This window comes from Emys orbicularis, chromosome 2 (genome assembly GCF_028017835.1).
Source record: "Emys orbicularis isolate rEmyOrb1 chromosome 2, rEmyOrb1.hap1, whole genome shotgun sequence".
Taxonomy (NCBI): domain Eukaryota; kingdom Metazoa; phylum Chordata; order Testudines; family Emydidae; genus Emys; species Emys orbicularis.
In genome coordinates, this window is record NC_088684.1 from 239,215,838 (window position 1) to 239,238,058 (window position 22,221).

At 42.7% G+C, this 22,221-nt stretch overlaps 1 protein-coding gene across 1 annotated transcript in view; it reads right to left on the reverse strand.

Annotated features, from left to right (window-relative positions):
- Positions 1 to 1,829: 1,829 nt before the first annotated feature.
- Positions 1,830 to 22,221, reverse strand: part of LOC135873829 (ATP-dependent translocase ABCB1-like) — a 95,245-nt gene continuing 74,853 nt past the window's right edge. The window contains exons 20-27 of the mRNA XM_065398442.1: positions 17,935 to 18,138; positions 10,951 to 11,051; positions 8,844 to 8,984; positions 8,182 to 8,338; positions 5,752 to 5,949; positions 4,664 to 4,870; positions 3,542 to 3,688; positions 1,830 to 2,027 (exon numbers count right to left, since the gene is read on the reverse strand). Of these exons, the coding sequence (XP_065254514.1) occupies positions 1,830 to 2,027; positions 3,542 to 3,688; positions 4,664 to 4,870; positions 5,752 to 5,949; positions 8,182 to 8,338; positions 8,844 to 8,984; positions 10,951 to 11,051; positions 17,935 to 18,138 (1,353 nt within the window). The remainder of the gene's footprint in view (positions 2,028 to 3,541; positions 3,689 to 4,663; positions 4,871 to 5,751; positions 5,950 to 8,181; positions 8,339 to 8,843; positions 8,985 to 10,950; positions 11,052 to 17,934; positions 18,139 to 22,221) is intronic.

Genomic DNA, 22,221 nt, shown 5'->3' on the forward strand with positions numbered 1-22,221 from the left:
AGCAACTTCTAATCCCACAATATTTTAAAGAATGATCTGATACTTGACACCTCCAGGCCTTTTATTTCAAAACGATTCTTCCAGCAATACAGACTTGATTAAATTTGGCTGGCTACTGCCACAGAAGAATGCACTAATGAACAACATTAAGCAACATGCCAAGAATGATATACGTACAATCATCTTCCTGTACGTCAGATGTAATGCTGACACCTTTCTCTAAGATGGCAAAATGATGGGACCACATGTCTAATGGATGTGGCAGCTCATATGTACTGTTGGTTGACCGAAGCAAAGCCCTTTTCTAAACCTTTAATGTCCAATTGTGCATGTCTCCTCAAATGTTTTGCCCAGCTCCATTAAAACAAGTTCAAAGTCATCACATTGGAAGCAGATTGAGCAGTGAAGCATTTTGGCCTCTACTCTACATTATCTGTGTTGATGTGACTATGAGATCCCATTAACTAGCTACAGATGTTCTATAGTTCATACATTAAGTGGCATTAAAATAAACTAAGTTTGGCAATCCTCTCTGTGTAATATTTGAATGATTTTCCACATTCTTTATTATAGGCTTCACCTTTACAGCAAACAGACTTAACAATTGGTTCCAGTGTAAAAACAAAGCCAGACAAAGGGACACATTTGATTCCAGTTTGGATAATGGGGAAATACTGTGAGAACAGCCATTGATTTCTCTATAACCAGAAGTGGAAAGTCACTTTCCTGCACACGTCACGGTGGTGCCAGCAGAAACTGACCAGCCCTTCCCAATGTGTCTACAGAGGCTCAATGCTCCATAGTGGGAATAGCCCTTCCTGGTAGCTGCTGAGAAAAGCTGATTGGGGATGAGGATGAATGGGGAAGAGTGATCACATGTATTTTGGCGAGGTTGAGAGCAAAGTTTAAATGTTTTTATATTTTGTTTCCCTCATAGACCTAGAAGGAGGGAAACAAAGGAGCAAAAGACATTATAATTTTTAATTTCTGTCTGTCACAAGTAAGCAGTGGCATCTGAAAGTGTGAAATATTCCAAGCTCCTGTAAGGTGTAAATACTAAACAAAAAATAAAGGTGGTTTTGATTTTGTCCTTGGCAAACCAAAAGGTGAGTTTGCCAGAAGCAAACCCAAAACAGGGCTGCCCGAGTCTGTCTGTCTGTTTCTCTCATGACATATGTTCCTCAACTGTTGTTTTAAGCATGATGGTTGACTATATTAAGGGAAAAACACTCTGATAATAAAATATTATAACAGAGCTGTGTAAACCACTATGACTATAGAAGGTTCGATCAACATTTCTAAAACTCCATTTAAAAAGCTGAAAAAAATGTTTAAATCTAACTTCATATGGTAACCCCACCCCAGTTTTTTGCTTAATGTCAACCATGTAAATAGTTATTTATCAGCTCCAAAAGGAGCCATCATGGTCATTGGGCCAATAATAATAATTTTAAGTCTTTTTGAAATAGCCTTAATGGTTTCAAAAGAACCAGTAAGTTCTGTTAGGTCAATAATACAGGTTTTAACAATAATTTATAAACAAACAGTTTGTGATCTATTTTGTCAATATATATTTCCATGAAAGGCTTGTAATCATTAATATAAAAGCAGTTTAAAATTAACCAACACGCCCCAAAGGATTTTACCAATAGGATTAAATAATACTAAAGCTGTGACAAAAGGAAAAAATAAATGTCTCTTCTCTGTTTTTTACTACGTGCCTGTGTTTTGAACCTGCAGACATCTCAGTAATGAGGTGCATCCTTAATATTACTTAGCTGTGGGTTGTGTGTGTATTTATATAAATAGATTAGTTTGTAACATTAATGTTAATGAGAAACTTGTGCATTTACAAGTGCATAGTAATGTCCTTCCTTTGCCAGCAGCTGGCTGTGAGTCCCTTGTTCCACTACTTTTCCATTATGAATCACTGCTATGACATCAGCGTTCTGGACGGTCGTCAAGCGGTGAGCAATAATAATGCAGGTTCGACCCTTCCTGGCATCGTCCAAGGCTTTCTGGACAATCTGCAGACAGATGCAGTGAAAAACGTATTACTTGGAGAATCTTCCCTTTCACCTTTGCCTTTATAGTTCACATTATCACTTGGGTGTTCCTCACTGGGGTTTAGGAGTCAGTACTTCCCATGCATGAAGGAGGCCTCAAACACAGAGGCCTGATATTCCAACCTTTATTTGTGTGAGTAATTCCACTGAAGTCATTGAGACTACTCTCATGAACACAGGCTAGCAGAATGAGCTCCATAAGGATCTAGTTTGGACCAACATAAAACTTAGATTAACTTGCAGCACAACTGATTTGCAAAGGTGTGATATTGGCTCCTTACCAAATGTGTGTGTTCTATTTGACATTGCATGCTGTTTGTTTCCAACTACATGCCAAATTTAGAGAAACTAACAACCTCTGTCCTCCCTGCCATATGCACTTGTCCACGTGTTTGTCAGTCAGACATGCACAATACTTAGATCAGTTTGGAGAAAGCAGACCAGCCAAATACATAGACATGACTAAAACTTGCGTGTTCATTGATAATACCAGCAATGCCAGATACTTCTTGTTGTCCATAAAAATCCAAAATTCAGGATCCTGACATCTGGCTCACAACTGGATGGCGGTTTGCATGGTGGCATTTTTCACTTCTACTGCACCCCCATCCAAATGAACAGTTTATTCGTCCCTATGGAGTCTCCCCCCTCTCCTGGAGATGGTGGCTGCAGTGGGGAAGCTCAGCCAGCTCAGCAGCAGAGGATAGCTTAATTACTCTCTCTTCACTGCACAACATCTCGTGAGAGGTGGGAGGTGTTGCTGAAGCCTTTTTTCCAAGCCAGCTGCTCCTGCATGTCACCTCTTACCCTCTGAACGCAGGTGGATCAAAGGACTGGGAAGCGGACAGAGGCAGGACAACATTAAACTTCTTCATTGTTCCATTCTGTCCTGACAGCCAGCAGTTCTACTGGCAGAGTGGATCCCTCTCGGTCTCTGTAGCAACACCTGTTCACCCAGACAGAGCAGGAAATAGTGCAGAAAGAGACCCACTTTGCTGCTAGTGCTGCTGGCTGAAGGGAAGAGGAAGGAGCTGGTGACTTGCCTTACAAGGCCTCCTCTAGTAGATCACAGTCTACTGTTTGAAGACACCTGTCTCAAACTCAAAGCTGCTAATTATGAATGGGATTTTCCAAAGTGCTCAGCATTGGCCTAACTGTGAACCCATTAAAAGTCCCATTGACTTCATAACTGACTTTGAAGGAACTGAGGCAGGCCCAAACTGAGGAGTTCTGAAAATCCCACTTTGTCTCCAGCCCCAAGTGTTGCTGACTACCATCAACTCCCAATTTAGACACCAGGAGTTGAAGGCACTCTACACCTTGCAAAAGCAGGCCGTAGACAGAGAGTGAGCTAAGGACTGTTCTGTGGAACTTTCAAAATTGTATTGTAGATGGAGCGCCTGTGCTCTTGCAGTGAAGCGTTCGAACCCCGTAATTTTGTGTATATTATAAATGGTAGAATGCATATTACTAACCTTTTCACTTTCCGTGTCAAGAGCAGATGTGGCTTCATCCAGAAGCAGAACTGCTGGCTTACGAACTAGAGCACGAGCAATTGCTATTCTTTGTTTCTGACCTCCAGAAAGTTGTGCTCCTTTGTCACCCACTCGGGTCTTATACTTCTGTATAAGTAATATTCATTGTGAAGGAAAGTTAGAAACAGAAAGTTATATTTTTAATAGCAGATAATGTACTATATTAAGCATTTCCACCGTGAAAGAAAAAAGAATAATGTAATGGTTTTTAATAAAAAATAAAATTTTATAAGATCTTATTAACTGTTTGAATCAAAATGCATATCTACAGCTACACGTATTGATAACTGCTCTGTAATGAAAATTCATTTCAGCATTAGAAAAAGACTAACTCCCAAGTGGTGCAACCACTGATGTGTCTAGTCAAAGACACCTGTACTTAAACATATAGATCTCAAGAGACTTTTATAATTTCAAGGCCCTAGAGACCCACACTCAGGAGGTGACCCTTTATTTCTTACACATCCCAAACTTTCTTCTAAGTACATTTTCAAAAACTAGGTGGTCATGAAAAAGAAATATTGTTTTTTTTCAATTTTCAATTGTCATTTCCAATTCCATGCAACTCTACAGGAAGCCCGATTTCTCTGGGCTTTTCCAAGGTCTTTCTCCACTTTGAGAATTAAGTCCATGGCAAACATGAAGGTTAAGATGTACTTGAAACATTTTACCTTTCAGATAAGACTAAAACTAGAGAAAGTTTCTGCCAAAAAAGAAAAAAGAATTGGCAAAGTTTATGAGGAAATGAAAATAAAGGTTTAGAATCGAATGTCTCTTTTATAGTTGTTATATAACATCACTGTGGTAGAGGAAAACAAGAAAACTGGAGCGCAGATTTTGCATTTGAATTAGCTAATTATGACTGCGTATGTGTTAATACATATTGCAAGTTACATTTTTAAACATCAGCTTCCTATTTTCCTCTTTGAGAATTGTAAACACAAGAAAATAAGCTTTTTTTTTTTAAAAAAAAGCATATTGTTTTGCGTTAATGGGAGTTGCTTAGATAAGTCACAGTGAGTATTTACCCCACACTGAGACTGGAAAGACTTTTTCATTTACCTCTGGGAGATTTTCTATGAAGGTGTGAATATTTGCTGCTTTAGCTGCCTCTTCAACTTCCTCCTGACTGACAACCCTACTGTTGTCTCCGTACTGGATATTTTCAGCAATGCTGCAGTCAAACAAAATAGGCTCCTGTGACACAATACCCAATTTGGACCTTAACCATCGCAAATGCAAAGACTTGGTATCGAACCCATCTGCAAACTAGAAACAGAAAAAGGGAAAAATCATTCCCTGCAGAATGCAATACTCCTCCTCAGGTGTACAATGTACATGTGAAACACAAATCTGTAAAAATCCTCTGACCTGTGCTAGAGTTACAGTAAAAGTAAAGTGGTTAGTGAACCACTTCTGATGAAATAATAGATGATCAGATCTTTCATCCAAACTTCAACTGAACCAAAACTCTGAAAATTCAAAAGAAGATCAGATAACCTTTTCTTCTCAGAAGTATTTTTTGTGCATGTCTGCTCTGCTAGCTTCCGTAATAGATGTGGAATTGCCAATCTATAATGAGATGTGCCCACAGAATTTCCATCTTTACTGATGATGGCAGGTACCAGAGATCTCATGAGAAAGTCTGTTCATGAGCTTCTTAGACCTAGACGGTTGAAGAGCTCCAATAAGAATCCACATCTTTGGGCATTTATTCAAACGTCCTTTGACTCACCATCTCTAGGCTATTCTTCTTGGAGCTCTCATCATCATTAATAGGACTTGCATCAAAAGTCTCATCAAGTGATGAATTAGACCTCAAATTGTGTCATGTTAACATGAGTACAGGACTAGTGGCAAGGGTTACGTTATGGGAAGTATATTCTAATGCCCCCTCCAATATATCAAGTAAATCAACCAAGAGATGCAATCCAGTGATCTAAAGCCAGGATGGGGAGTCAGAAGATCCAAAGTTCTACTCCCGGCTCTACCTTAAGGAAGTCCCAAGTCTTCCCTGCAGTACCCGGACCTGTAACAACACTTATCCACCTCAAAAGGGGTGTTTTGCGGATGATGATATGTTTGTAAAATACTTTGAAGAACAGTTCTATAAGCTCATAGCGTTAACAGCTTCACAAATCTTTTCTTACCACTTGTCCTGCCATAGGGTCATAAAATCTCTCCAGCAGCTGAATGGATGTGCTTTTGCCACAACCACTGCTCCCCACCAAGGCTAGCGTCTGTCCTTTATTAACCTTTACGCTGAGTCCTTGCAAAACTTGAGCTTCTGGTCTTGTAGGGTATATAAAATGGATGTCCCTGAATTCAATGTTGCCATCAAACTGACTCTGGAAATGGTAGAAAATACAAATGTATGACAGAAGACCTGTCTATCTTGTACAGAAGCATCAAACACAACCCATTATGGTCCTTTAAATGAAGGCGTGACAAGTCAGTTGGAAATGGTATGGCATTGACAAACCCAGAGCATTTTTGTCAGTTTATTATTGCTTAAATATGCAGTGCCATTGGATTGGTATCTTCTGTGTACGGGCCCTCCTTCTTGAGTGGTTCTTTTCTGCATCTCTCTCTCATTTATATCATTCCTTTTCAGCCTGGTTTGCAAGGACTATCATTACTTTAGGTAAGTAAACAACCCTAATACCTCTCTTTTTTGTCATCATTGCATATAATCCAGACACTATCATTGTGTGTGGAAAACATAGTTCCTGCCCCTGGGAGTTCACTCTCTAAATAGTGTCATTTAAACACATAGTACGCAGGATGAACATAGTACAAGGCGAACATCAGATCTCAGATTGTGTTAAACATTTTTACTTTGGTGGATTATTCATAGTTTTCAAGGACAACCACATTTTAAGTGTAGGTTTGAATAAGGAAAGGGTAGCTGATTGGCTCTTTTATGTAGGAAGGGAGCTCTGAGTATAAGAGGTAGCAAGGAAGAAGACTTGAAGACAAGGGCGAGTGAAGGAGATGTTAGGAGAGACTGTGGGAGCCTCCTCTGATGCCTGGGGGATGGGACAGCTCTAGGACCACAATACCAGCACTGTGAGTATAATGAGCTCTTACAGCACCTAGAGAACTGGACTTTCAAGGTTTAAGCTCTTTGGGCCAAATCTTAGCTTCACTGAAGTCAAAGGCAGCTGCTTCACTGGCATCAGGACTTGGCCCAGAGTGGTTTCACTTTCAATTAACATCTTTATCCGCAAGAAGATATTTCCCCTGGAGCATTAATAGCCTGGGCATGTGGAGCTGATTCAGGAAAGTAGTCAAGCACATGTGTGACTTAAAATTGTGCACATGAATTACTGGCATGCTTATAGCATATGCCTGAGTCCTTTTCTGAATCGAGGCCACTATCCAAAAGCTAGAATTCTAAAGCAATTTCAAGTTTCCGAAAGGCTGGTTCAGCTTGTAAAAGCATTTATGAAAAGCACCGAGAGACAATATGAAATGTGTTCAGTTTACAAATACAAAGATGAGTTTCTAACTGTCAACACTGGACTTTGAGAGACAAGCTGGGTTCTTTCCATCTCACGTATAATCACCAGGAACAAAAGGTTCTGCAGGCCAAGTTACGTCCTCATTAATACTTGTGCAACCCCTTTGACTTGAATGAGGTTACACAAATGTTGTATGTAGTGTTGTTATAGCCGTGTCAGTCCCAGGATATTAGAGAGTCAAGGTGAGTGAAGTAATATCTTTTATTGGACCAACTTCTGTTGGTGAGAGAGACAAGCTTTCGAGCTTATACAGAACTGAAGAAGAGCTCTGTGTAAGCTCAACAGCTTGTCTCTCTCACCAACAGAATTTGGTCCAATGAAAGATATTAACTCACCCACCTTGACTCTCTGTTACACAGTTGTAACCGACTGGAACTTAGCAAACAAGTCTGCTGATAATGCACAAGAAGGAATAGACTAACTCACTCTCCCCAACAGCTGCATAGTTTACAGTAAAAAGCAGCGAAAACATACTTGTATTACTAAAGAAAGCAGTTATAACTCTGGGCTTGTCTTCACTACCAGGGAGATGGACACTGCTGCAATTGATTTAGCGGGTGTCGATAGCAGAGTGCTCTCTGATCGAGTCTGATACTCCACCGGAACGAGAAGAGTAAGGTAAGTCGATGGGAGAGCATCTCCCGTCAACGCAGCACAATGAAGACACCGCGGTAAGTCGACCTCAGCTACATCGAACTCAATTACATTATTCACGTAGCTGGAGTAGCGTAACTTAGGTCGACTTACCCCGGTAGTGTAGACAAGGCCTCAGAATACACCCAACGGACAGAACAGGTGAATGAAATGTCATTCTTCCAGTCATTTTTCAAAACAGAACCGCACTTAAAAGTATTCTATTAATTTCTCAAGCAAAAAGGTATTAAATGGCACTGGGCAAATATAAAATTATTAAGTTATTGCTGTTAAATTTTACCCTACCTGTCTGGTCCTGTCTTCTGTGACATTGCAAAAGGCAATTTAACAAGATTAATACAATTAAGGACAATACAGTACCACCAGGTTTGTTAGTTTCAAGGACTTTCTGAATGGCCTTACCAGTTTTGTACCCTCTTCACTATAGCTGTCAATTAAGGGTTTCCGATCCAAAAGCTGAAAGATTCGTTGGGAAGAAACTTTAGCTTTGCCAAAATCTGGTGCCAAAGAAGTGGACAGCCCAACATTTAAAACACCATATAGAACTGAATAAAAGGCTCTGAAAACCAAACACAAAACATCTTTCAGTTCATCTAAAGAGAGACTTTTTTATTATTGTTCATAAATTACAAATATTGTTTTCCTTATTTAAAATAAACAGACTTAACACTATCTATAAATCTGAGAACTGTGACATTTTTACAACTTTATGGTTTAGAAAAATTACACACAAAGGATTAGAAACAGAGGTTTACAGCTACAAACATTTTTAGGGGTGACTAATGGTATGTAATTTCTCCATGCAGAAGCATTTCACAAAGCGGATTGTCTGCAATGAAGTGTCAACAGTAAAAGTTTCTCCATAGTAAATAAACTGAGCCAGGCTCTATACATGCCAACACACCTATTTCAAGCTTCGTCTCCCAGAAATAACCCTTCTGCCTGAATTGAACTCCTGACTAGATTCTAAACTGTTGGACCTCTTGCACTATTGCCTCAGTAACTAGACTGATACACAATTACCATGTGTTGAAATCACTGTCTTTGGACTGATGTGTACTCACATAAATACATTTTCAAAGTTTGTATAACAATTAGCAATGAGCCATGCCCCGAATCTGAAGATTGCTGCATTGAGAAAGTAGTTTGCACATTGGGCTATTCCATAGGTAAGTCCATATAGGGGGGCTTTTGTTAGAGAGTCCCTGATAAAAAAAACAAAACGGTTTTTGTTAAAGGAAAAAATTGTCATGAAATGCCAAAAGCAGAGACTGGCCGGGAGAAGGTCAGACCTTTGTATTAGGGGTGGCAAACCATATACCTCAGTCACTCAAATAATAAATAATAATAATTAATAAAGCTGCATGCTAGGGGCTCCATGAAGGTGGCTCTGGAGAGAACTTATGGCAAATGAGACTCCTTCATCCCAACTAGCTGTTTGTTGGATAGGACCTTATGATAAAATTACCTTTAATACTCAAAATATTTTAACACTCGAATGCTGGTTTCCAGAGTAAATGTTTATGGATGGCCAAGGATCTGACACAAAGCAAATTGATAATTTTGATAAGTCTCTTATGATCTTTGAAGGCTTGAATTTTTGGACAATTTGGATAAATGTAGTGGTCACCATAGAAAAGTCAATGTGTACAACACAGCATAACTGAAGCACTGCAGATATGGCCTGTTCTGAGTACAGGAGAGGAAAAAGTAGCAACTCAGACCCCCTGTACAGTGGTGACTTTTAAATGGTGACCAATGTTGTTGTGTGGGATGGTAAAACTGAATCACCTTAATTATGTGCAGACCTTGCTGTGACAAAGAAACTGGTTCTAGTTCTGACACAATGATTTTTCAACAGAAAATGCAATTTCTGCACATTTGAAATTTTCCATTGGGAAAAAAGTAACAAAATATTTTATTCTGGGTTGGTTTGACCTGAATTGAAATATTTCTGCTTTGCACCCATAGCCATGTGACTCTGATAATGCATTATGCCACTCATTTCAGAGGGGAGACCACACTGCATCATGGGAGATATACTCCAACCAGGGAGCCTGGCCCATAAGAGAGGCAATGTTCCAAAACAGGAAAATGCAGTTTGATGTTGAACTAGATAGAAACAAAAATGTTTAAGGTCAGTTAAACAAAAGAAAAATTAAATATTTCAATTATTTGGAAATATAAAAATAGTTTGTTTGGAGAAAAAATGCAAAAATGGAATGATTTGCCATTTCTAAATTGAAATTTTTCTAAAAAACTTTTCTTTCAGTGAAAAAATTTGATATATTTTCACATTTTGTCCCACTTCAGAGCAAAACAGAGGTTGAAATATTAGAATTTCCCACAGGATAGAAATTCAGATTTTCACTCATCTCTAGTGCTCATATATTTTTAAAACGTTTTTCAAAATAGTTTCTCTAAAAATCATAATATTGTGATACAATGACCTTCCAGGACTAGAGACAAGTGCTAAAGCTGAGAATCCCATTTCTCCAATGAAATATAGATTTTTTTTTCTCATACTGATGGTTTATAGAATATTGAATCATAAAACTGTCATTGGCAGAGGACTATCATTTTCAATCCCTACTTTTACTTAAAGCATATTTAAGGGGAAAGAAACAAAATGGATGGTAGATCATTTCATTTAAATAAAATGGAGACTAGGAAAATGTCTGACATATTTGGATATTAGAAGTTAGCCCCTGCAGTGGTTAGCTTGTAGAGTGTGAATGAAAAGGCCAAAGGGGAAAAAGAAATGCACCTTATTTCAAGACCTGCAAGTCCTTACTTGTAGTTAAAGTCATAATATATGGTGACGTTATGTAGTATAAAGTCTTTGCCACTTGATCCATGAAGCTCATTCTGCTGCAGTACTTGTGAAGCAAGTAAATATCCCATATTCATGTTAATAAAAACTTTATACCAGGTCATTACATTCTCTCTCTCACACAAATATTACATCACACACAATAGCATCTAAGAATGTATTCTAAAGAAACTGAGTAAATACATTTTACCCTGCCAAAATCTTTTCAAATCATTTATATGTTTAATATTTTCAGTCTGAAAATGAATGTAATATGAATAAATCTTGAGTTGTTTTAAATTAAGAAAATATGTATTCATTGCTTTTAAAAAACAGAATTGTTTGAGAGCAAATCCTACCTGTATGGACCATTCAAACTTGCAATATATCTCTCATAGAATGCATCTTCACTAGTTAATGAAGCCACAGTTCTTATATTTTCAACTGCTTCCGTTGAAATCTAAATCGGGAGACAAGACAGCTATGAAGTATTCTCTTATGTTTGAGTCTCCTCCTACCACTACGTAGTTAGCACATCTGTAGCACTTTTCATCTTTCGCTCTCCAAGTGTTTTTCTTTTAAAAAAAGGAGATTAAGTATCATTCTCAGGGAAACTGAGGCACAACGATTAAATTATTTGCCTACGGTCACACAGTGGTCTTTCTACTAAGCCAACATGGCTGCTATGTGATTCCTAAGTACTCCTCCCCCCACCTGTCCATTTTGTTGCACAGCAGCATTAGCTGGCACTATAGAAGCCATTAAAAGGTAAGAAGTTGCTCCTTGCTCTGAGTACACATATCCCAGGCAGCAGCTCACTGGAGGGCTGCATGCTACCTTGGTTATGCAGCCTGAGCGGCACATTGAGCTGGGTGAGCCCCACACTCCTACTACCCACCCCCAGTGGGGACTCCTGCTCCTGCTTCTGCCAGGCTTCCCCAGCCATGTGCCAGGCCCACCCAGTCCTTCAAACCAGGCCCTTCCCCCACACACTTTGGCCAGCACTCCCACAGGGGTGACGTGTATCTTTGCTTTTCATTTTCTGGATTTCAGATGTTTGAATTTGCATATTCTTTAGCCCCCCTGATCCTGGCTTCATTGGGGGGCAAGGTGAGAGGCTCAGAAACTCCAAGAAGAGCAGGGTCCCTAGATCCCAGCTCACATGGAGGAGCAGGGCTCCCCTAGATCTAAGCACACACAGAAGGGGAGAATTCAGGGCTGACAGCCCACCCGCAAATCCTCATCTTCCTCTGCCACCCCTCACATTCCCCATCCTCTCCCCTCACACTCCCCCAATCCCCACCCTCCCCCTTATTTGAGCCCCTAACCCTTCTTCCCTCCCCTACCACCCATCCTCATTAATCCCCCTCCTCATGTGCCGGCTTCCTCCTTTCCCCAGGGGTGCTCAAACCCCCGCTCAGTTCCAGGCCCCACCCCCACTCCACCCAGTCCCCCAAAGCCCCACCCCCATCCCGCCTCTCCCCACCCTGCTTATTCCCACCCAGTTCCTCCCCCTCCCCCGAGCGCACCTCATCCCCACTGCTTTCCCTTTCCCCCCAGCACCTCCTGCACACCGCGGAACAGCAGATTGTGGTGGGCAGGAAGCGCTGGGAAGGAGGGGGAAGGAGTTGATCAGCGGGGCCACCGGTGGGCGGGAGGCGCTGCAGGGGAAGGGAGGGAGCTGGCTGCCAGTGGGTGCTAAGCATCCACCAATTTTTTTCCACCCACAGAGTCAGCACCTGTGCCCCCATCCCTTGCTCTAGACCCCAAACAGCCCCTTCTTCCCACTTACTCTTACACGGCAATCACCCCTTGTAATTAATTTTCTTTTCAAACATAGTTTGAGAGCCTTCTTAATTATCGGCTGTTAATGGAATTATCAGATTCCATTTCTCCAAATTAAAACAAAAGTTTACATTTCATTTTCAGATTTCTGCTCAGGGTGAGCTTACAACTTCAAAGTTGCAAAAATCTGTGAACTTAATTTTTTTCCCCTGGAGGCTGCGGTGAACCCCATACTCAAATGACCCATCTTTGGATCACTCACCCTACCCTATGCTTTCATGACACATAGCAAATTTCGAGACAATCTGTGTAAACACACAGATTTTAGCATACTTTGTAGTCATCCTTTAAACAGGAAGGGCTTCCCCACCTTAGCTAGAGCAGAGCTGGTGCTCAGTTGTAATGCTGTATAAAATTAGAAGGCCAGTGGAGCAGAGGTGCTCCACACATCCATCAGCATCATAATAGTCTCAGAGAGCTGTGAAATGGCCCATTCATCTCAATGAGATGTTCTCAGCTGAAAGTGAACACCCAGCCTGAATTCAGCCAGAATCTAGCTCTGAGTAGGGTGACCAGACAGCAAGTGTGAAAAATCGGGACAGGGGTGGGGAGTAATAGGCACATATATAAGACAAAGCCCCGAATATCGGGACAGTCCCTCTAAAATTGAAACACCTGGTCACCTAGCTCTGAGACATATGAACTGCTCCATTCATGCCAGTGGATTTTTCCATTCCCCCTCCCCAAGCCTGTAGAGTTTCTGACATGCCCATTCTCAGCTCCTCACCCCTCTCTCAGCAGTGTGTTCTTGGGGCATACTCTGAGCATGCCTGTTTTAAGCTTCCCGCTCAGAGCACCTGGACTTCCCTGATCCAAGCTCACATGGGGAGACGTAGAGAGAGGGGGCCAGACTCCCTTAGAGGGACAAAGCACCCCAGATTCCAATTCATGTGAGGAGGTAGGGAGAGGGGCTTAGATGTCTCCAGAAAGCAATGCCTACTGCAGACCCTGGCTCACATGAGAGGGGGCATGGAAGGCAGATAGATCCCCACAGCTGGGCAAGGCAGCTTCAGAGCCTGGCAAATAGAGGGGGGTCAGGTGCAGGACTCAGACACCCCCAGAGAGGCAAGCCCCCCCCCCAATTTCCAAGTCACATGCAGGGAGTGGACAGAGAGGCTAAGATTCCCCTAGAGAGCTAGGGGGTCCCCGAGATTCAAGCACACACACAAAAGGGACAGAGGGGAGAATGTGGAGCTGCCCCTATTCCCCCCAGACCCTCTGCAACAAACCCTCATGTCTGCTTCCCAGTATCCATTCCCCAAACCCAACCTCCTCTACCACCCGTTCCCATTTATCTCCCTCCCCATAATCCCCCCTCTTCTCCGTGCAGCCCCAAACCCCTCTCACCCTATTCCCTTAACTCCTCCATCCCCTAAAATGCTCCTCTCTTGCCAGCAAGTATTTGCACGCCTATTTTTTAAAACAAGAATACTTTGATGACATTACACCCTCCTCCAAAATAAAAGCCTGATAGTAACAGATTTTAGCAACATGCCAGCCAAGCTTTCCCAGATTTTCAGCAAAGGGGGGCCGTGAACTGTCACTAGCTGGGGGAGTTCAGGAACAAACACTTACTGTGCATCTCTTCAGTCTATCCAGCTGCTTTGACCATATTCTACCTGCAAATCCTTTGGGGTTCGCTTTACATACGTGCTCAGTGTAACTTGTGGAGTGCTTGACCTTTACTCAAGAGCCTAAGTCGATGGCCAAACTCTTTTGCTGATAATGTTCTGAATCTTGCTTCCCCCAAAGGGCTAATGGATGCCATGCATTCTCTGGAGGTCACCCTCAAGTGAGTGAGACCCTTGTGCCAGGATTAGACCTGTGGTCTGTTCTCTAGATGTGGGCAAAAAAACATTCCTAGAACATTTTTTCCTTTAGAAAAGCTGATTATTGGGTGGGAAACAACATCTCGTAAACCCCTTGGTCAAATGACCCCAAATTTGGATCACTACACGTATCTTGCACCCCCATAAGGTTCACCAATTTATAGTGGTGCACCTCAGGAGACGGCAGGGTAGGGTTAGTGACCCAAACTTGATATCTGTTGAGCCAGACGTTCTGGAGATATAAGCCCTAAAAACAGCCATTTAAAAAAAAAAGTTTCTAGGTGGTGGGTGTTTAAAAAAACCCAAAAATTTAGAGCTAGAACTCTAGATCTAGAATTCATAGGTAGATACTAAGGACTGGAAGATGAATCACAGACCACTGGATGGCTGTGAACTCACCCTTCAATTAACACTGCTAAAGATAAGTTAATTACAACACCCACCTAAGACAAAAGGAATTTTGAACTGAGTGGCTGGAGATTGCTACAATGTGAGAGTCATAGGAGGTAATTTCATTTTGGGAGAAATGCAATCAAAGCATTTGGGTGGAAAATTGGATGTGTAAACTTTCTTGGAATGAGGGTTGCCACTTGCCAAACCTCCAGGATTGTCCTGGAGTTTCCCGGAATTAAAGTATCAGAGGAGTAGCCGTGTTAGTCTGTATCCACAAAGCCACCAGACTCCTCGTTGTTTTTCAGGAATTAAAGATTAATCTTTAAAGATTGTGTCATGTGAGGAAACCTCCAGGAATATGTTCAACCAGAATTGGCAACCCTGCTGGGAGGGTGGATTGGGGTAACTAGGAATAGGTGGTAGGGGAGATAAGCGGTTCAGGTGATGGAGGCACGTGACCCCCCAGCTCTGCCAGTGCACCCCAGCCATGCACTGCAACCCATGTGCCCCCTTTGCCAATAAACTCAAGCCATCCTGCACCTCAACCTTCCTGCACCCCAACCCCCAGCTTGGTCTTGGCATCCTAACTCCCTGCATCCCACAGCTGTCTTTGCACCCCAACCCCTCATGCACCCCAACTTTCCTGCAGCCCCAGCCCTTCCAGTGTACCCCAACCTTCCTATACCCCAGCTCTACCAGTGCACCTGACCCGTTGCACCTCCCAGCTCTGTCAGTGCACCCCAACACTACAGGAAAGCTACTGGACGCACATTAATTGGAGGGTTCGTGGCCTACCAGAAACCATTACAAGCTCTGACATCGCACTGTTCTTGGAGATGGGGCACATCTATCGGAAAGGGGTCAGAGGATTTTTCTCTCAAACATAAAATTGTCAGTGTTTTGGAACACAAACCCTATCTGTGATTTCTCCCACCAGCCTGCTACAAACCCCACCCTCTAGCCATTCTGAAACACGACCAGGAACACTATGGCACTGGAACACAGCTGTCCTGCACCCCAGGCACTGCATGTGAGTCAGATTAGAGGAGGGAGGAAGTGACAGCAATAGAAAAGTTAGTACACAGGGAGTGAAAACTTCAGGGAGAGGTGTTCCCTGCTTGCAATAGGGAGGCCTCTGTATGGTAGTGGGGATGGGGGAATGCAGTGACTGGGTCAGAGGTATGGCAGGGGAGGTGTGCTGAAGCAGGGCTGGTGAGGCACAGCTGATGAATGTGTGTGTCAGGGGGTGCAGCTGGCTCAGTATGCTAATTGTGGAACACTAGATGTACAACTACTTATATGGCCACTATCTCCTAACGCCACCAGAGCTTTTTCTGTTTAAAAAAAAAAAAAACACAAAAAACTTTGGAAATTCCATGGCAAAGAACGCCGTTAAATGCAGAGTTAAGGTTGCTTGGGGGTATGTCGTACCCCTGCAGAATGCTGTGTTGAACAAAACTCAAACTACTGAAAACCAGGAGATGCACAAGTAAGGTTGTGCATGTAAGCTTACCTCTGCCCTCTTTCCGCAGTGCCCAGTTAACACACATACCTTTGCTCTGCCAACCCCGCAGCTGCTGACATGTACAAGCTCTTCACGTCCTTTTACAACCCATTCACTGTCACCCACAGGATTCCATCTAACAATATTACAGGACAAGAAAGAAAAAAAAAAAAAAGGCTGCCCACCCCATGTTCCATCTGTTTCATGGAGCTGGCAGTAGTCAATGGGAATTATTTGCATATACTCCAGTTGCAATCAGGATGCTAGATGTACCCACACTAAATGGTGGAGACGGTAGTTGGGCCTGCTTGGTAAGTGTGTTGGTGATGTGAGGACATGTGGATCACTCTGAGGTATGTGAGAGAGCAGAGCAGAGCTTCGGACAGGAGGAACTCTGTGTTTTCCACCCTCCGATGTCTGAACAAAGGGAGGAGCTAGGTATGTACCTTCAGGATCCTGTGTGCATCAGTACAGTGCAGAATCATTAGCAGGGCACAGGGGCTGTATAAGAAAGGGTATTTTCAGTAGCGAGCTGGCATATGAGCAATCTAAGCATTTATTATCTATGCACACTCCAGGCAAAGTGAGTGTGCTCAGTGGCAGATGGAGCTGAACTGAAGAGCGGAGGAAGTAGTTAGCTCTGCTTGGTAGGTGTGTTAGCGAGATCTATGGATGACTTGGAGATGTGTGACAGAGCTGTGACTGAGATATGAGGAGATCTGTGTGTGTGTGTGGAAAGGCAGGAGGTGCATGTGTACCTTCAAGATGAAGTGTGTCTCAGTTCTATGTGGAATTGTGTAGGTTATGTCAGAAACAGGGCACAGGGCTTTAATTACAAAGGATATTGTCAGCTGTGAGGTGGAATTTGAAAGGATTCTAATGCTTTCAGGATGGCTAAGTGAAAGTGTAGGTTGAGATGGTATCCTGTATGTAACAGTAGCCCTACACTTAAGCTGGGAGGTGCGAGTCCCAGCTCGCATAGATGTACCCACTGTGCATAGCTAGGGTGGCACGAATAGTGGCTTGAGCTACCTGCATGAGTACAAACCCACCCAGACCCCCTGGGCACATACTACTTGTGAGGCTCGCCCAAGCCACCGTCCTGGCTACACTGCTCTTTTTAGTGCACTAGCTCAAGCAGAGCTAGCATGGGTATGTCTATGAGACCTGGGAATCACCTCCCAGCTGAGATGTACCATCAGGGCACGGGAGCTGTAAAAGGCTGTAAAGCAGTTCTCACATTGTACATGTATGATATTCTTTCTGGGGAGTTCGCTAAGTGTGACAGTGAAGTGGAACCTTCTGAATCTTTACAGTGCTTGAACATTTCAGCAACTGTGGGGTCGGCAGAGTAAAGGTACGTGTGTTAACAGGGAGCACTGGGGAATTACTGAAAGAGGGCAGAGTTAAGGTTGCATCAGCAACCTTAACTGTGCAATTCCTGATGTTCACAAGTTTGAGTTTTGCTCAACTCAAGGTTCTCCAAGGGGACGACATGCCACCAAGCAACCTTAACTTTGTGTTAAAATTCAATGGCAAAAAAATGATGTTAAGGCAATATGAGTAACTGTGTGGATTTTAAAGCGGTAAGAAAAGTCATCCTCAACCTTAACTAGAGTGGAGCTAGCATCCCACTATAATAGAATGTCTCTCTTTATCACTGTTTTATTTAATATATTTTCAGAGTAATTTCTGTAGAAAATCACCACTGACAATGTTGTCCTTAAAACGATATAACATTATACCCATTTAGTTTATATTGGAGATCTTACTCGTCCGGCCTCTTCCAAAGCTTTTTGATCTTTTGATGCCTGACCAACCACAGAGCTCAGTCGAATAGCACTTGCAGCAATAACGAAAGGAATGCAGGCCAGGATAAGCAAAGTTAATCGCCAGTCATATACAAAAGCAATAATGATGGCGGTCAGAAGGGTAGAGGCAGTCTTAGTGAACAAGCCAAGTTGGCTTCCAGTAGCCTATTAAAAGCAAAAGAGTCCAAAGTTAGAGTTAATTCCTGACACACAAAACAGAGATCAAATGTATGAAATCATTGTTCACTCAGGATCAAATATTCAGAGGGAGAAGAATCGTAAATGTTATGCATTTAAAATGGGCAATTGTATATGCAAAAACCCATATGGACAATTACATATGCAAATACCCCTAGCTGTGGCTGAGGTTCAGGAAGCCTGATGAAAATGTGGCCACATGGGCTCAATTCAACAAAAAATATCAGGGTCCTCCTGTGCCACAACCAGGCACAGAAATCATGAAGAGCCAACAGCCTCTAATTTGGGGCATGTCAGTTATTGGGTGCCCAGCTTAAGGCACCGAGGGCCTGATTTTCATAGGTGCTGTACATCAGCTGGAGATAATGGAAGCTGCAGGTTCCTTTAATTAGGCACTTTGTTTTCAGCAGCGTTAGCAGCAGGAAATGAGCGTTCACACCAAAGAGCTCTTCTCTCCCTGAGGATCTGCACATCCATGTCATCAAGAAATGTAAAAGTGATAATTGGCACAAGGGATCTATGTAAACTGTGACAATACTCATGGCTCAGCTGAGAAAATAGTGGATTTTCCAGCTGGGGACCAAAGTGGAAAATTGCAGGGGGTGGGGGGAGGGAAATGATTCGATTAGATCTGAAACAATAAAAAAAATTCTTTGGTCGAATAAAAAATAGTAATTTCAAATTGACCAAAACATTTTGGTTGACTAAAAACTCCTCCCGCCACACACACAATTTTTTTTGTATTGATTTGGCCATTTTGTGGTATTTTTCTTCTCTTTTTTATTTGGTCAAATTTGAAAACAAAATGCCATTTCAAAACAAAAGTAGAAATGGCATATGTTTAAATGGTCAAAATGAAACATTTAGACTTAAATCAAATCTCCCTTCCTATCTCTTTTGACTATTAGTCACATTTTACCTGAATTCATTAATAGATTTGGGGTCCCTAAAAATACATATTTCAGCAAAAATACCATTCACTGAAAACATGTTGGTCAGCTCTACTCATGCCTGCAGACGAAATGGAAAGTTTTGTGGAAACAATCCATCTTTCAAATATCGCACTGTGGACAAACCAAGAAAACCTTGGGTGGGAAGTATGAGTCTTTCTTTGCTAGCCAGAGGCTTTCCTGCCCTCAAGAGACTTTTGTGTTCAATAAAATTATAAAACCAAACCAATGCCAAGATGAATTATTGCCATGCACTCTAGGGGCTTATACATAAAGATCACTTTGAGACTTCAGCTAGCACAACATACTTAGTTACTTAGCAGTAGCCGTGTTGGTTCCAGGCGATTAGAGAGACAAGGTAGGTGAGGTAATATCTTTTATTGGCCCAGCTTCTCTTGGTGAAGAGGACCTAAAGAGCTCTGTGTAAGCTCGAACGCTTGCCTCTCTCACCAACAGAAGTTTGTACAATACAAGATATTACCTTACCCACCTTGTCTCTCACTCACTGATATTTCTTTGTTCTCCAGAGCAGGGGTTCTCACCCTTTTCCTTTCTGAGGTCCCCCCCCAACATGCTATAAAAACTTAATTGCTCACAATAACTGGTTTTCTGCATGTAAAAGCCAGGGCCAGCATTATAGGGTAGCAAGCAGGGCAATTACCTGGGGCTCCATGTCACAGAGCCCCCCGCGAAGCTACATTGTTCAGGCTTTGGCTTCATCCCCATGTGGTGCGGCTCAGGGCCTTGGGCTTCAGCCCCATGAGGTGGGGCCTTGGCTTTCTGCCCTTGGCCCCAGCGACTCTAATGCTGGCCCTGCTTTGCGGACCCCCTGAAACCTGCTCGCAGCCGGTTGAGAACCACTGCTCCGGAGAATGCAATGTTCTGATGTTCATTTTGATCTATTAAGCTTTTTTATAGTTTGGATCCCATGCACCTGTTTTACCTTGACAGCTGGGATGATGGACCTGTTAGGCCAAAAAATATGGAGTATAGAACATTGTTTGGCCAGCTTAGCCAAAGTTAGGCTAACAGTAGTTGCTGGGCCATTCCTGTCTCTGTGAAACCTGAGGGCATGCTTGCTTGAGCTGCAGAGAATAAAATAAGAGGTGGGGGCCGCATTCTTGTACCAGAAGTGCTAGGAACAGTTTGTTTGGACATATGGAAACTTGCAGTCTCCACTCCCTGTTTCTGTTCTTCATCTGTTCTTAACTCCCTCCTTTCTCCTAGTTTCTGGTGCATGACAACAAAGCTCATAAGAAGTTGCTGAGGCATCACAAATTGTTTGTAGTGTCAAAGAAGATAGATATGCATGAATATTAGAAGCTTTTAACTAATAAAGGGGGGCTGGGTTGTTTTAACTATGACGCGACGGAACTGTCTATATAACCTTACTAGTTATTGTAATCGGGGCTGGTTCTCTCTGGAGACAGGCCGCCCTCTATTGTTGTGTGCACTCTTCAATAAAGAGCTTGTATTGGACCTTGCTGGTGTTGCCTGTCTCACTCTGCGGTCAGACAACGAACCTTGCCGTCTGGGTTAAAGTCCCCGACAAATTTGGCGACTCCGCCGGAACTCGTCTGACTCTCCGGTGCGGGATCAGACTCTGAAGCAATGCAGCGCGCATCCTCTGGCTTCGAGGAGCCTTGCCCGGTAACCTGATCCCTGCATCGGCGATAAGGCGAGTCCTGTGAACCAGCTGAAGCCCGTAGAAACCCAGCAACGTCCACCTACCCGTTGAGTAGGTCAGGTCTTCGGGGTTCGAGTCCCTGGATAAGGTAAGCGATCGCCAGGAAGGGGTTAGAGGCCCCGAAGAGGGGTTAGAGGCCCCGGGAAAGGGGTTAGAGGCCCTACAGTCTAAATGGGACAATTTGGCAGTAAGTGCCCGGGGGACGCCCCGTTGTCTCTGGTACTTTGAGATTGGAAGGAAATCTCTGGAACAACCGGTTTGACTAAATCTAAGATGAGAAACTTATGCCAAATTCAGTGGCCCTCCTTTACTACCCATTTGTCCCCGACTAAGGACTGGCCAAGGTGCGGAACTTTTTCTGCTGACAGGATGGATTCCCTCAGGGATATACTGGTTGATCTTAGACCGGGACAAATGGATTATTTATTTGTATGGTATAACTATAAACCAAAAGAAAAACTGCTTTCAGCCCCAGCTGGCTGTGAAAAATATAGACAGAGGCAAACCAAAGACAATACAAGTTACAAGTGCTGAGATTACATTTGCAAAGCTTAACTGTCCAGTGAGATCCAACAGTCTGCCTTTGAGACCCTGGAGCTGGCGTGGTTTGGGGACGCTGTGAAGAAGCCACAGGCAGCCGGCCTGGACTGGAATCTCTGAAAGAGACGCCGCAGGAGACCCCAGGGTGTAAAAGAACAGTCCCCCCTTTAAAAAAAAAAAAAAAAAAAAATTGAATAGTTAAATGCCAATGGGCCATGCGTTTTTGCCCAGGTGGCAAGCCTCACGAGGGAGGACTCAGGTAGCCTTGTGAGTAAGAATGTTTAAGGGAAGAGACCAGGAAGGGTGGGGGCTAGTTGAGAAGCCCACCATCCTAGTTAAATTGATAGTGGAACAAGCCGGTGCCCATGGAAGGGACGGTTCATCAAGAAAAGCAGGATCGGGCCCAAGCGGGCAGTCAACAGATAGATTAGAAAACAGGTTAAAAACTTTAAGGGCATAGTGGAAGAAAAGGAGTAAGTAATTATAAGCATGGTGATTTCAAATCCCCAGGACAATAATTGGAATGGTAAAATCTGAGTTGATTGGGTGTCGTTTTGGGAGACAAGCAAGTGATCTAAAAAAAAAAAAAGAGTGAGAAGTTAACTCTATAGTTGCTAGAGGGAATTAAGCAGTGAAACTTGGTAAGAATTTCTGTAAGTAATCCAGGCAAGAGGTTATTTAAGTGGAATTATTCGACTATGAATAATTTAGTCGAATTTGCTGAAGAACACTCCGGCTGTATACAATCTGTATTTTAAAAGTTTAAGATGAATTGGTATTGTTTAAAGTTGCAAAACCGAGAATACTTTTGCCAGGCACAGGAAACTAGTGTTGTTTAAGGTATTTAGCATTTAATCCTTAAGGTGACTTAAT